This window comes from Protopterus annectens, chromosome 2.part1 (assembly GCF_019279795.1).
Source record: "Protopterus annectens isolate FY-2018-M chromosome 2.part1, PAN1.0, whole genome shotgun sequence".
Taxonomy (NCBI): Eukaryota; Metazoa; Chordata; order Ceratodontiformes; family Protopteridae; genus Protopterus; species Protopterus annectens.
In genome coordinates, this window is record NC_056729.1 from 1,665,744,243 (window position 1) to 1,665,758,283 (window position 14,041).

The window sequence follows — 14,041 nt, forward strand, 5'->3', positions numbered from 1 at the left end:
TTGGGGTCAATAGTTCAGAGTAAAGGTGAGAGTGGAAGAGAGGTGAAGAAGAGAGTACAGGCGGGATGGAGTGGGTGGAGAAGAGTGTCAGGAGTGATTTGTGAAAGACGAGAACCAGTAAGAGTGAAAGGGAAGGTCTACAAGAGGGTAGTGAGACCAGCTATGTTATATGGGTTGGAGACAGTGGCACTGACAAAAAGGCAGGAGTTTGAGCTGGATGTGGCAGAATTAAAGATGTTAAGATTTGCACTGGGTGTGACGAGGGTGGACAGGATTAGGAATAAGTATATTAGAGGGTCAGCCCAGGTTGGAAGGTTTGGAGACAAAGCCAGAGAAGCACGATTATGTTGGTTTGGACATGTGCTGAGGAGGGATGCTGAGTATATTGGGAAAAAGATGCTAAGGATGAAGCTGCCAGGTAACAGGAAAAGAGGAAGGCCTAAGATAAGGTTTATGGATGTGGTGAGAGAGGACATGCAAGTGGTTGGTGTGACAGAGCAAGATGCAGAGGACAGGAAGAAATGGAAACAGGTGATCTGCTGTGGCGACCTCTAATGGGAACAGCGGAAAGAAGATGATGATAATGAGTAGTACTGCTAAGGACTTTTTTCTAAAGTATAGCATTAAGTTACGGTAAGGGCAGGGTTAGGGTTAACACACAAAACTAAGGTTAAGGTTAGGATTAGGGTTAGCATGCATTACTAAAGTTATAGAGTTAAGGTTAGGATTAGGGTTAGGGTTAGCATGCACTACCAAGGTTAGGGTTAAGGTTAGCATGCATTACTAAGGTTAGGGTTAAGCTTAGGGTTAGGATTAGCATGTATTAATAAAGTTAGGAGTTTTTACTAAGGTTAGGGTTATGGTTAAGATTAAGATTAGGGTTAGCATGCATGCATGCATTACTAAATTAATCCACTATTTTTTTATCAATTTAACATTATAGTTTTTGATGAAATAAAGTATTATCTGATAAACAATTAAAAAGAAAACGTGGCTTATGAAAAAAATAAAACATCTAAGAAAGACACATAGACATCAATTAAGTGTTTCTTTTTTTATTACTGTTATTCACAGTTGTCAGCAAAACATGTTGTAACATTCCAAACTGTGTAAATATAATGGTGACTCGCAGAAGTCATACAACAGAAACAATGTTAAGCCAGGATATATGTTAAGAATCTGCTGACAGAAGCTACAAATCACTGCCACCTCGTTCCGAACAAACAAACGGCTCCAGTTTAAGGTAAACCAGTTTAGCAACAGCAGAACCAAGAAACGGAAAAAGAGACGGCACAAAAGGACTGAATAAACATAATACTAAAATGCTACATCTTATCAATCACCCTTGTAGGGAAAATAACAACGATGCTGTACATCTTATCAAACAGTACTTTTTTTCGGCACCTCAGACTGCAAAACACAGCCTGAAAAGAAAAAAAAAATTGCTGATCTGTGCAAATTTTAAGTATTTTCCAAAAATATTTAAAAAATTATCTGCAGCCATAACAAATGCGCATAGTATAAAAACAAATATTTCCCTGTCTGTAAGATGTTCATGCTCTGTGTGACAGTCTTCAAGGATAATTATTTGCATAAAGAAATGTGATATGTTTATAAGATTCTGAACTGCAGACCTGAATAGGCATATACTCCTGCCCACAATATAATAAATAAAAACAGAAAAAAAATGTAGAATTGAATTCTTAAATGATTTGTTTCTTAGAAGAAATGTCTTAAAATATATACATAAAACCTTATAAATAAAAACACATTTTATAAATAAAACATTATAACATATTAACCAATTATAACCATTGTGCACGCATAACTCAGTATATCCACAAGAAAAATGGAAAGCCTAGAAAGAATGGATGTGAAGAACATGTTTGTTACATGTGTGGCATGCAGAACTCTCAGTACCACATCTGCACCCCAGTGTAACTTTTCTGTATTGCATACTGTGTCCACCCTTGACCCTACCCATCTCTGGTGCTCCTGTTTATTCAGAATGACCTGGTCTAGTAAAGTTGATATAGGGCAGCTTTACACTGAAACATCTGTTATAATACTTGCTGGGCCAAAGTAATAATAGAACTTATGTTGTTATTGTTTGTCTTTTCGGCTTTTCCCGGTAAGGGGTCGCCACAGTGGAACTCCGGTCCGCTAACAATTGGCAGTAGATTTTTATGGTGCCGAGTTGCCAGCCCAATAGAACTTATGTAACCTACTTTATTACCTACATTTCTAGTCTTGACTCTATGGCAAGTCATTTGTGTTATCCGTCTTCTGGCATCTGACAAATGAAGCCAGTGTCCTACCCATGATTTACTATCATCTAGCTTTGAGGCTGATTTAGGAACAGCTCTCTTGAAAGTCTGTAGTGGCCATTATTGTTACAGATCTTATTCTGTGCAGAAGACAGTTTTAAAAATTGACAAATATAAACATGAGCCAGAATGTCTTTTGCATCACAAAATTTTATTTGCCGACTACAGTCTATTGTACCTTAAATCCACACAGTACTCTGTACAGATGTGTCACGATGTGTTTGCCGCCCCCAGACAGGCAATGTGCAGAAAGCAGAAAAAAAACTGTCGCCCATACATGACCAGCATGTATTTCACATCATTTTAAAAAAAATGGTCTTACGGAACTCTACTTTTTTATCATTATAAAAATACAAAATATAGTGCAATCTTTTTTAATAGTTCTGAACTCAAACTCAAACATCCAAGTACTATACACATATTTATAGTATAAAAACAATTCTTATACACACACATTTTCGCATACACAACAGCAGCACACTACATGAAACTCTAAACTTAAAAATGGCTCATACGTTGTCCACAGTCCCAGCTCTCCTTTTGTACTTCATGAAAAGCAGTTTGTGAGGTCTTTGACAACCAATACACATAGCATGTGGTAATATTCCCAATAAGCATGTTGCTATCTCTTTAAATATTGCAGATTAATATTCTTGTTTGTGCGGGTGGGACAACAGAGTTTGAGACAGAATGATCTTGATCTGTCTACTGGGTGTTTGTTTCTTTTAGATACATTATACCAAAATAAATAATTACTTTGAATTACTGCAATTCTCAGCAGTTTCCTTACAAAGATAAATAAGCATGAACAGTTTTTATCTTCCTTGTTAGTCCTGGTCTTCAAGATGGACAAATGCTACATATGAATTACTTATAAAAAGTCTTGTAGAAAGAAAGCACTTGTACTGTTATGACCACCTGTTTGATGTTGTCTTTCCTTTGGCTTCGTGCCCATCTTGGTAACAAAATGTTCTGTGGGTGGGGACATGTGCAATATGTGGAAATCTCTGCTCCTTCAGGTCAAAGTCCCAAATACCATCATCATCTCTGTTTCCATGGATACTATCTAGCTCCTCATAGGTATGGAATGAGGAGTCTAGACATAAACTGCTGTCTTCTGTCTGACCTGCAAAAAGGAAATAAACATGTTTTAATTCACCATGGCGCAGGAGCCATTTCAGTCTTAAAGATAGTAGTGTGATTTCTGAGTAACAGCAGCAGCTGATTTAGCTAAAAATTGATTATGAAAAACAGCACTCTTGTTGTACATTTTCAGGATCTCTTTCTTTAGTAAACTGTCTTAACACCAGTGTCAATTATAAAACACAAAAACAACGGAAAAAGTATAATCAACTTATAAAGTGTAATGTCTTACACAATACCTATCCATATATCCTAAACTGAGGCCACTAAACAGGTTTGTAAGTAACAAAGATGGACTGTTACAATGCAAGAAGGTAGTATAGCAAAATTAAAAACAGGAATTCACAAGGTGAAAAGTGAGGACATCAGATCATGGAGAGGTAAGAACATTCACAATATCACTACTTAGGAAGCCAACATTTTGTTGATACAGTTGCCTTGTGCTCTGGCCTTTTGCAAAAGACAATAAACTATTTAGTACCTTTATTGCCAGCAGTGACATACCTGTCAAGAGAGGGATAGTGTAGCCTTTACAAATCCTACCTACATATAGGACTGAGAATAACTGTAAAATAGTAAGTTACTTTGTAACAAATTTGACCTTTATATATATATAAATTATGTTTTAGCATTGAAACTTATTTTATGTATAATAAATTAAGGCAGAATGGACTTCTGCCATGTCACCATTCTCTGAGTTAGCTATTGGAGTCCTACTAAGTGAGCTAACAGTTAAAAAAACCTTGGAGAAGGTGTTTATGTCTGTTTATGATAAGCCAGAAGAAAACACCATGGATACCCAATAAAAAATACTTAAAAAAGAGTGCTTGTGTTGAAATCATGTTGGCTAAGTCACCTGGGTGGAAACTGTATCCTTGGTAATGGTAGAACAAGGGGATAATGAAATGTTGTTGCAAGCTGGATAAGTATACAACATCCAGGAATAAGATGTGGTAGAAGACAAGCTCAGCGAACTCTCTGATGCTATTCAGTCCATTACTGAAATGATCACTGATCTGATAGCTTAGGTGCAAGTGAAATAAACTTAATTTATGGTTATGGGGGACTTGTTAACAGACCGTGAGGATAACTTGAGAAGAAAGAAACAGAGGTTTAATACTTTGCTGAACATATACTGGGGACATCTGCAAGCTAACGGGGAGCAAGATGAAGGGATAGATATTTTACTGACAAAGACGTGTGGTTTTCAATGGTTAAAGACATTAACAAACCCTAAGGGGCATGCTATCATAATTAAAGGTTAGTGGAATAGCCTTTTGTTATGAGTTAAATGTATATGCCACCAAGAGTAGATAGTAGAGAACTAGGCTTTTATTAATACAATTGGTAGCTTTCTAGGACAGAATAGTGTTGACTATGACTGACTGGAACTTGCAGAGTAGGCTACTAGAAATGGTCTCAGATTCACCAACACTAAAGATGCCCCTATGCAGAAATGTTCGGGTTGTCAATGCACTGGGGAGAGCATGCAGGAATTTTTGAAGGGTGGCCATGCATTAGGGATGTGCATATATTTCTGTGAGTGCCATGGGGTAGCCTAGTTGAAACTTGAAATAGTTTTAATAAGTAAAAAAAAAAAACTTGCTTTAGAGTCAAAAAGTGTGTCCAGTGTTGATTATAGATCATGAATACATTAGTGTGGAGTTCAGGAAAGATCAGTTCTGGAGACAGAGTGTGTAAGCATTGGTGGTGTCCCACTTTCTGGTAGAGGATGGGGGAGAAATTTAAGTTGTGATATACGGAAGTCTTCCAAAGAAAATCAGAAGCCCTGAGTAAAGACTTAATTGAAGATTATGAGAGAATGACAACAGGTTCAAAAGAAAAAGTGAATCGATATGCACAAGTGAAAAGCAGAGTCAGCAGAGGCAGACTTATTTGCAGCAAGTATATGAGAGAAAACACTATACCGGGTACCACACAATAACGTCTTTATTTAAACAAAGTAAAAAGGAGAGGTGAGTGATTTCGCAACCTTCGTTGCTTCATCAGACGTCTGATGAAGCAACGAAGGTTGCGAAAGCGCTCACCTCTCCTTTTTACTTTGTTTAAATAAAGACGTTATTGTGTGGTACCCGGTATAGTGTTTTCTCTCATATACTTCTCTTTTTTTATATACTGGGTTTTACCTGTAAGCCGTTTTGCTTTTCGTTTATTATTTGCAGCAAGCCTGTAGGATTAGGGAGCTGAAGCGGAAGACATACACTAAAATAGGTAAAACTTGTTATGATAGATCTAATTGGATTGGAAAATGCAGCTTCAAAAGCTTGGTCTAAAATTTGTGTATTTTATCCATGTCCCCAAGGCTAGTAAGTCTCTGCTAATAAGACTTATGCAACAAAATGTATAAATAGGGGGTTTGAATTAGAGACACTTAGGAGGGTCTGACAAGGCAACCTGGGAAATATTGTCAGTGCTGAAAGGGTATTATCAGGCATTGTATACCGGACAGGAAAGCCTGGCCTGTTATGTGACTGCAAATAGAACTTTTTAGGTACAGAGTCATCTTCCTTTCCTAGACCCAGATAAGAAGGCTAAACTGCTCACAAAAGAAAAGTTACATGAGGTGATGGGATTAGGTAAGTCCCCATTCTCTGATGGGGTTTCCAGTGGACTTTTGGAAGATGGCGAGATGAGAGGTTAAGGCAACACTGGGTGAAGCTGATGAGTTTGGTTTATTGTGAAGTGTATTCATTATTTATGTCAGGAGCTACAGTCATGGCAAAGACTATGCTTTGCCAGTTTCCTACATGCCAGTTTCAGTCCTGAACCATGATTATAAGACTTTTATAACACTGCTAGCTACAAGATCAACATGGCTGTTGCATCAGTTAATTTGCATGGACCACTGAGGGTTTCTGGGTACTGACAGACCTTTAAAAGTTTTGCAAAGATCTGAATATTGGATCAGGATGTCCATTTCACAGGCAAATCATATATAGTATTATGTACTGATGGAGAAAATGCATTTGATAGTGTAGGCTGCATATTGTTCTACCTGTTTTATATAGAACAGGGTGGATTGAAGAATTTATTGAATCTACTGATGAAGTTTTATAAGGATTCTAAAGAGAGAATAAAAATATTACCACATTTTTGGGCCCATTAACATTACTGGAGATGTAATTATCCACGCATTTGCATTCGCAAAATGAAATTTTAATCTACCACTTGCCCAATGGTAATTGAATCTCCAGGAGTATGACTGAAGGGGGAAGGCAGCTGAAGATTCCCACTTTGCTGATGATATTTTTGTACATTAAATCTGCAATAAATTACTGGAAAGGTATTTCAGATGATTAATGAATTGTGGATATACTCATGGCATAAGGTCAAGCTGATTGAGACACAAACATATTGCAGTGAATTACATACCTACCAAAGACCCAACGAGTGATTATCCATATCTATAGGGGCACACAAAGAAGAAATATCAGTGAGCTTGGATAAATGGTACAATGAGGAGTCAGCTGTGTTGAAGTAGCAGATTCTTACTCAGAGATTGAGGCAGGCTTTTTAAAATATCTTGGAGAGTCCTGCTTCTTGAGATTGACTAGAAGGTATACTTAATTACACGTGCTTGAACTAAAAATTGATACTGTTTTTGAGTCAAGAAGTTTTCTAGTACAACTTGTAGTGAATGTTCTTGTAAGACTGAAATAATAGACATGATTTTTTTTTGTCAGAAGGTATTTTGCTCCCTCATTAACCTGGGAAAATTGTTCTCTCAGTAGAGCTGAGAGGTTTGGGCTTACCAGATTACACTCAGTACATGGAAGCTATCCAGTAAAGATTCTGCACTCAATTAGTATTTGAAAATCATGAATCTGAATGGAAGGGCATGTTATTGGTATATGAAGGACAAGTTAAGGGTGGGACAAATTCAGTTGGTGGAAGCTGAGATTTTCTCAGTGGTTGAATTGGGTGTTTCATTGCTGAAGTTCAGGATGCTTGCTTTAGGTCTTCATTCACTAGATGATATAAAAAAAAATTTTAGATGTTATTTTTTACCCCAACTTGGGAAGCCTATGTAGACAGAGAAATTGTTAATTTTAATTGGATTGACAGGTAAAATAAGGGAAGTAATAATGGAGTAGGATGAATGAGGGTGGTATACCGGCGTTAGTTAAGTGCATAAAAGACGAGAGTATTAAGAACTGAAGGGATGGAATAAATCTGACATTTACTGTCCTGATCACAAAGGAAGTGTTGGGAGTGATATTTTAACAAGTGATAATCTTCTGGTAGCACTGTTAAGTTCCAAAAAAGGGATACCCTGCTGTGAATATTGTCATGGAATATTTGGCTCACTGACAAAACAAGTACTGAATCTATTGTATGTAGTATAACATACATTCTCTGTATGCTTTTCTATTACATATTTTGTATAATGTTAATTATGTGTACTATATAGTTGTATGTACTGTCGTAATGTGGAACTTTTCTCCCCAGGCCTCCACTGAAAATGGGCTCTTATGGCCCAGTGGACTAGCCCAGTAAACAAATGCAAATAAATAAATAAATAAATATTGTGGTATAATAGTCATCTGTTGTCTTAATCTTAGTCTGACAGTTTAGCACAGAATAAGTCTATTAGTTAATAACGACTGCCATTTTGTTGCCCTGAATTCATGTCACTTAGTCAGACAGTCATTCCAGTTTGCCACTGAAAAATGGCATATGTACCTAATGGATTTACCAGATTAACAAATACAGTTAAAGAAATAAACAAATAAATGAAAGGCAATATAATGAATCATATTGTAGCTAACTGAACTAGGACCATAAAGTAGTGGTTCATGGTTTTAGTAACTACTTCCTCTAATAAATTTGAGATATTCATGCCTTTATGTGTAATGGTATCTGTAGGTGTACAGCTTCTTACTGTCTAATGCTTGCCCAAATTCAGCTGCACTATCATTTCCCAGGTATGTACTTCATTAAGGAATCTCAAGATTATGTTAAACTTCCATACATTAACTCTTATATGTCATCTATCCATCCATGCCACAGTCTTCTGAAGGCCATCCTAGAGAATAAATACATAATCACCTCCCAAGTCTCCACTCTATGTTTCTCCATGAAAACACTGATTTCCCTGTTCTGTCTGCTGGTTACACTTGATATGAACATGCCCATAAATACGGATATTAAGAATGCCTCTTGACCAGTGCTGTGGCACAGAGAGATAAAGCCAGAATTATAGTATACATAACTGGGGTTTGATCTGTGGCTCAGGTGCACTGGCAGAGAGGAATGGGTGTGTCCATACCCATCCCAGTGGACATTCACCTTGGCATCCCCTGTGTACAGGTGTGGTCCACAGAAGGGAGAAACCCTCATATGTAACAGGCGGATGCAGGGGAGGAAGGATACTATGGGGTATGTAATAAAGGAAAAATCCCCTAGTAGAAACTGTCAGTGTGACTCACCTCCAAGGATGCCCTTAGGTTCAACACTGGCAACAGCCATAGAATGGAGCTAGTCCAGGACAGTTAGAGAGGCTGGAAAACCCTACTATGGATGCAGGCACTGGGACAGTCAGAGTGAAGTGTGAGGGAGAAAAAAGACTGCCACTTCTGGTACAGTTCTTGACAGTGTACTCTCAAATTGCAAAGCGACTGTTATAACCACCATGTGACCCTGCTTAAACAGTTTGTTGGACATTTTATTAGACCAAATTATACTCCCCTTCCAATTTCCATCAACTGTCTCCCCCAAATCCATGTGTAGCAGATAGTTAGATGGTTAGAATAAGACCAAAATAAACCACATCCATCAGCTTTTCCTGATCAGCTACAGTTTTGATATAGTAAAACAAGAGTGAATGAGACAAAATGGCAGGCCTTCCCAAGGATAAAACCAAGACTGTTTTCTACTCTTTTACTAGAAGGTTATTTGATGTCAAGTACAATTTTATTAACGGTTACAGAGGCAGTGGACAGTGGTTACTCAGTGCATACTGCTTATCTTGACCTGGCCAAAGATTTTGACACTACCCCCCATACTAATAGTATTGAAAAGGTAAACAAACAATATAAACCCTTACATTACCTGCTGGATTGCAAATTGACTTGCCAACAGACCCCAAGATGAAAGCTGCTGGTACCATCTCTAAAATAAATTTGCAACCAATGCAGTACCATGGGGATCAGTGCTGGGTCCTATCTGCTTTCCCATTTATTTTGCAGACATATAATCCAATACCCCTGAGGTGTGGTTGACCAAATTTGCTGGTGACTGCAAGCTGGGAACTGTTATCTGCGCATCCAACCATACTAAATTGCTCCAAAAAGCACTGGAAAATGCATACCTGGTGTTCTAAAAACGTTATCCAGCTAAATGCAAAAAAAGTACAGCATAGAATGTTTGACAAAATAAAGCTGTTCCCTCCTCATATATCATAAGTGGCACTCCTCTTCAAAGAGACATGTTGATAACAGTCCTCGGTACTTATGCAAACCAAGCTCTCACATTCGATCATCATGTTTCAACCATGGTCAGGAAAGCCTTCTATCTTGCCCAGTTAATTTCTACGGGAATATCTTCTAGATCTAAAGAAGCCATCTTGTCACTGTATTGTTCCCTTATGAGACCCATCATCAAATAGGATGCCACCTTTGGTATGTACAAATCTAAACATATTTCTCGAGTGGAGAGACCACAGTGATTTTAACTACAACTATCCTGATAGATTAGCTTAACCCTCCTTACATTTAGTAGACTACCAGCTGCTCTGAAGTGACCTCTGTCTCACTTTTTGATTCATGAATGACCCAATCCAATTTGAACTCCTACTTTTTCACAAAACCAGTGACCCTACAATCACCCATAATAGGAACCTAAATTTACACCAACAAATAAACAAGAGTCCCTGGAGGGATAAGTTCCTAACTCAACGTAGTCCCAGCCTATAGAATAAATTACCACTCTATCAGTCAAGTGAAGAATACGTTGGCTGTCTCTAAGGTTTGTCTTGATGACTGAATGGGTAGATATAAATTTATTCTAGAGTTATCACACATCGTCCTGCTTAATTTGGGAGGTAGTCACTATTAAACACTTGTAATGGACGGCAAATACTTCTAAGTGTGTCATCTTAAAGGCGGACATGGTTAAGTCTTTTATGGTCCTTGTGATCGCTTGTCTAATATTATTACTATATTCCTATTCCAATTACTGTATTCATTAGCCAGTGAACCCAAGAGCACTGTCAGGGAAAGGAAGTGGCTCACTCACACAGTTTACAATTAAAAATTTAGGGAAAAAAGCCAAGGACTACAGGATGAAATTCAGTAGCACCTTGTATCCTTTACTTTCTGTGCTAAACTGCCATGTAATTGCAATGACATCATCATATCATGATTTAGCAAACTGCACAGCTACTTTCTACCAGGAAATATAATAATTCCAGCTATAGAAACAGAAAGATGTCACTGTAGGAAGAAAAGATGAAATAGCATAACAAAAAGCCTCAATTGCAGTAACTTATAACTGCATAATGAGGGAAACTCATCAGCAATGAAACTGAAAATGAGGACTTTTTTTAACAAAAAAGGGCAGGTTCTGATTCTGCCAGTGATCTGTTTTCAGGTGTGTCTGCTTGGTTCTTTTTGCCACTGTTGGTTAAGGCAACTATTTGTTTTTAAATGAGTCAGAAATTAATCACAGACAGACTGATATCAGGTCGCATGACAAATCAGCCTGTTTAGCAATTATACTCGAGTTATTGCAAGCCAATTACTAACTGAATGTGATACATTAAATATGTATTTGAATATTCTGATTCCAGTTCAGATGAGGTTTAGAACAGAAACTGAGAGATCACGTGTGAGATCCAGAGCAGGTCAAAACCAGGTCACTAGCAGGTAGGAACCAAGAAAGTTCTCAGCAACAGATCAAATCTTATGTCACAAAAAATCAATTTCCTCTAGTTGGAGAGGTTGTTGTGAAAGTAGGGGACTGCATGTAACAAATTTACAGCCCATCTACTTTCCAAGATACTTCATAAGAAGCCAAAAGAGATAGAGGAAATAGTATGAAAACTTAAATAAAGCCCAAAATTCCAATTATATTGCTAAAATAACAAAGTAAATTTGATGTTCTCATAATGATTAATTAGTACACCGCCAATGCACACAACTTAGCTCACCTTCCTTGTAGCTGTCTAAAACTTGCAAAACCATATCGTATGATGAAGAGCGATCTAAGAGAAAATGCCAATATTTGTTTTGAATTATTACACCATATCAGTTTCACTGATGTTTTCTGCCCTCCACACACACACACAAATGCATACACACTTGTATGTTTTCTTACATGAAAGAATGACACTAAAAGGTCTGTCTGCAATAATCTTGTTGCATATTTTACATTACAAGACAATTGTGGTTCAGATTCTCATTTCCCTGTACCCTAAAAGCATTGCTGTTATGTACATTTGCGATGTCAGGGTGCTGTCATTTAAAGATCTCTACTTCAGTTCTACGCCTGGAAACCCTATTTGACAAGAAAGTGCCCCTAAAATTCAACACATTACATCACAAAGATAAAACAAAATCAAAGAAGGCATTTATCCCTTTAACTAGAAGCTGGGCATTGAATAAACATTTCAGCTGCAGGACAAAGACATTAACAATAAGAATTGTTGTGCCGGTTCAAATATTTCATCCGCATTTGTGTGGCAAAACAATAGAAAGAGCAACAGGAGCATTATTGCATTTGCATGGATCAGGCTTGAACCTAGATCCTCTAGAATGTTGCTACACACGGGGAGAACGTGACGCATCACATATTACAGGTCCCTAAGACTTTCATACAGTGACAGTCATGAAGTGTGTTCTCTTATGTCAAACTTGTGACCTAAAGCAGTACAGCAGAATAAGATGAAACAAAACTAACTAAATAAATATATTTATTTCTTCATTTGGCTATGTAATAAAAATGGTATGTGTCCATGCTTCTTGCATTGTGTGGTCACCAGAAATACTTGTTTCCTCTATAGAATCGATTCTGTCGACACTTAGTAGTTACGATACCAGGTGAGACCAAGCTACGTCTTACTGGCATAGTCTTTGTTACTGTTTGCATTCACAAGCTATCCTACTCTCTTAATTCATGTTCCAGAACAAAGCTGACTGGATGTCACTAAGAGTACCAATTTGTTTCTACTATGATTAAATCAAGGACTCTGCATATAGTGCAGCGTGGTGTAGTTTTGCCAGTGTGCTATTTTTTTAAATATCACTTTAAGCATTTAAATATAAATGATGATTAAATTATAAAGTTAACAAAAGGTTAACTGCAGCACTGTGAACCGTTTTAGCAGCAGTATGTCAGAGATCATACAAAAATGTCCTTCCACATCACTACCATCACAAAATCCCTCTTAAATACAGACATATTGTTATTAGTCAAACAGTACAAGGGTCACCTGATCTAGGGATCTAAGCTTAGTCAGCAATTCAAACAAAACATACTGGAAAGACAGATATGTGTGTCAGAGATTGCCCCTTGTTTGGAACAAGCTTCCTATTCACATTAAGCAGAGACCCTCCCTGGCCCTCTTCAAACACTGTTTGGATCAATGGATGGGGAAATTGCAAACTCACACCTAGGGTAGTACCTTTGTCCATTATGGACAGGGTCAGTCTGTAAGATGCTCAATGTGCAGACACAAATCCATGCCATCCTCTTGTCCCTAGGGGCCATACATTGGGTAAAATCATGTTATATATTGGCTAGGCTCATAATGGCCCTTACGCCATTAGCCTAGTAATCTCCTATAAACCTGTTATTATTATTATTATTATTATTATTATTACTATTATTATTTATTTACTTACTTATTTTATTACACAATCTGCAGTACCTGCCTTAAACTGAATAATGTGTAATCCACAACTGACGTTATCCTGATGAAATACAGTTTCCAGAAACATTGTCCTTTACTAATACAATGGGTGTCATCCGTCAGTAACAATTAGCTACTATGTTACTCAATCTGTTACCTTAGTAGCACATACATCAAGAAAATGGAAGTTAGTGGCACTGTTGAGTTACTTTGTTACTTTGTTTGCAAACTATGACATTTTATTTTCTGTGGTATTTAAAATACACACTGTTCTATCATCAGCCTAAAGGTTAAGGTCCCATGCCAACTCGTACATTTAAGTTAATGTTTCCTTATTCACATTTCATTTAGACTACAAGCACGTATTCAGTTTTGTCTGACCGGTTAACTTTTTATCTGCATGAGTTAAACTGTACTTTTTATGACATGCTATGGGTTCTAGAAAAAGACATGTCCATATGTACTTTTATGATCTACATTTGTAAAGTGACGTGTATATTTTATAGAACAGAAATCAGCATTTTGTATTACCAAAATTATCCAAAAATGCTAAGCAATGTTAACTTTGATCTGAATTTAGTTAGAATAACTTTGTTTTTCCACTATCAAAAAAAAACATTGCTATTTTGAAAACTGGAGGCCAGTTTTACTTTATTTGGTTCAACTAGGTTCATTTTCAGTGGACGCCCATGCAACTACG

General features: G+C 37.2%; 1 protein-coding gene across 3 annotated transcripts in view; it reads right to left on the minus strand.

Annotated features, from left to right (window-relative positions):
• Positions 1 to 1,047: 1,047 nt before the first annotated feature.
• Positions 1,048 to 14,041, minus strand: part of PLEKHN1 (pleckstrin homology domain containing N1) — a 186,306-nt gene continuing 173,312 nt past the window's right edge. For 2 of the 3 annotated variants that reach the window (XM_044063094.1, XM_044063093.1), the window contains exons 15-16: positions 11,641 to 11,694; positions 1,048 to 3,453 (exon numbers count right to left, since the gene is read on the minus strand). In XM_044063094.1, the coding sequence (XP_043919029.1) occupies positions 3,236 to 3,453; positions 11,641 to 11,694 (272 nt within the window). In that variant the 3' untranslated portion in view covers positions 1,048 to 3,235. The remainder of the gene's footprint in view (positions 3,454 to 11,640; positions 11,695 to 14,041) is intronic. The other variant, XM_044063095.1, reaches the window with a different exon arrangement.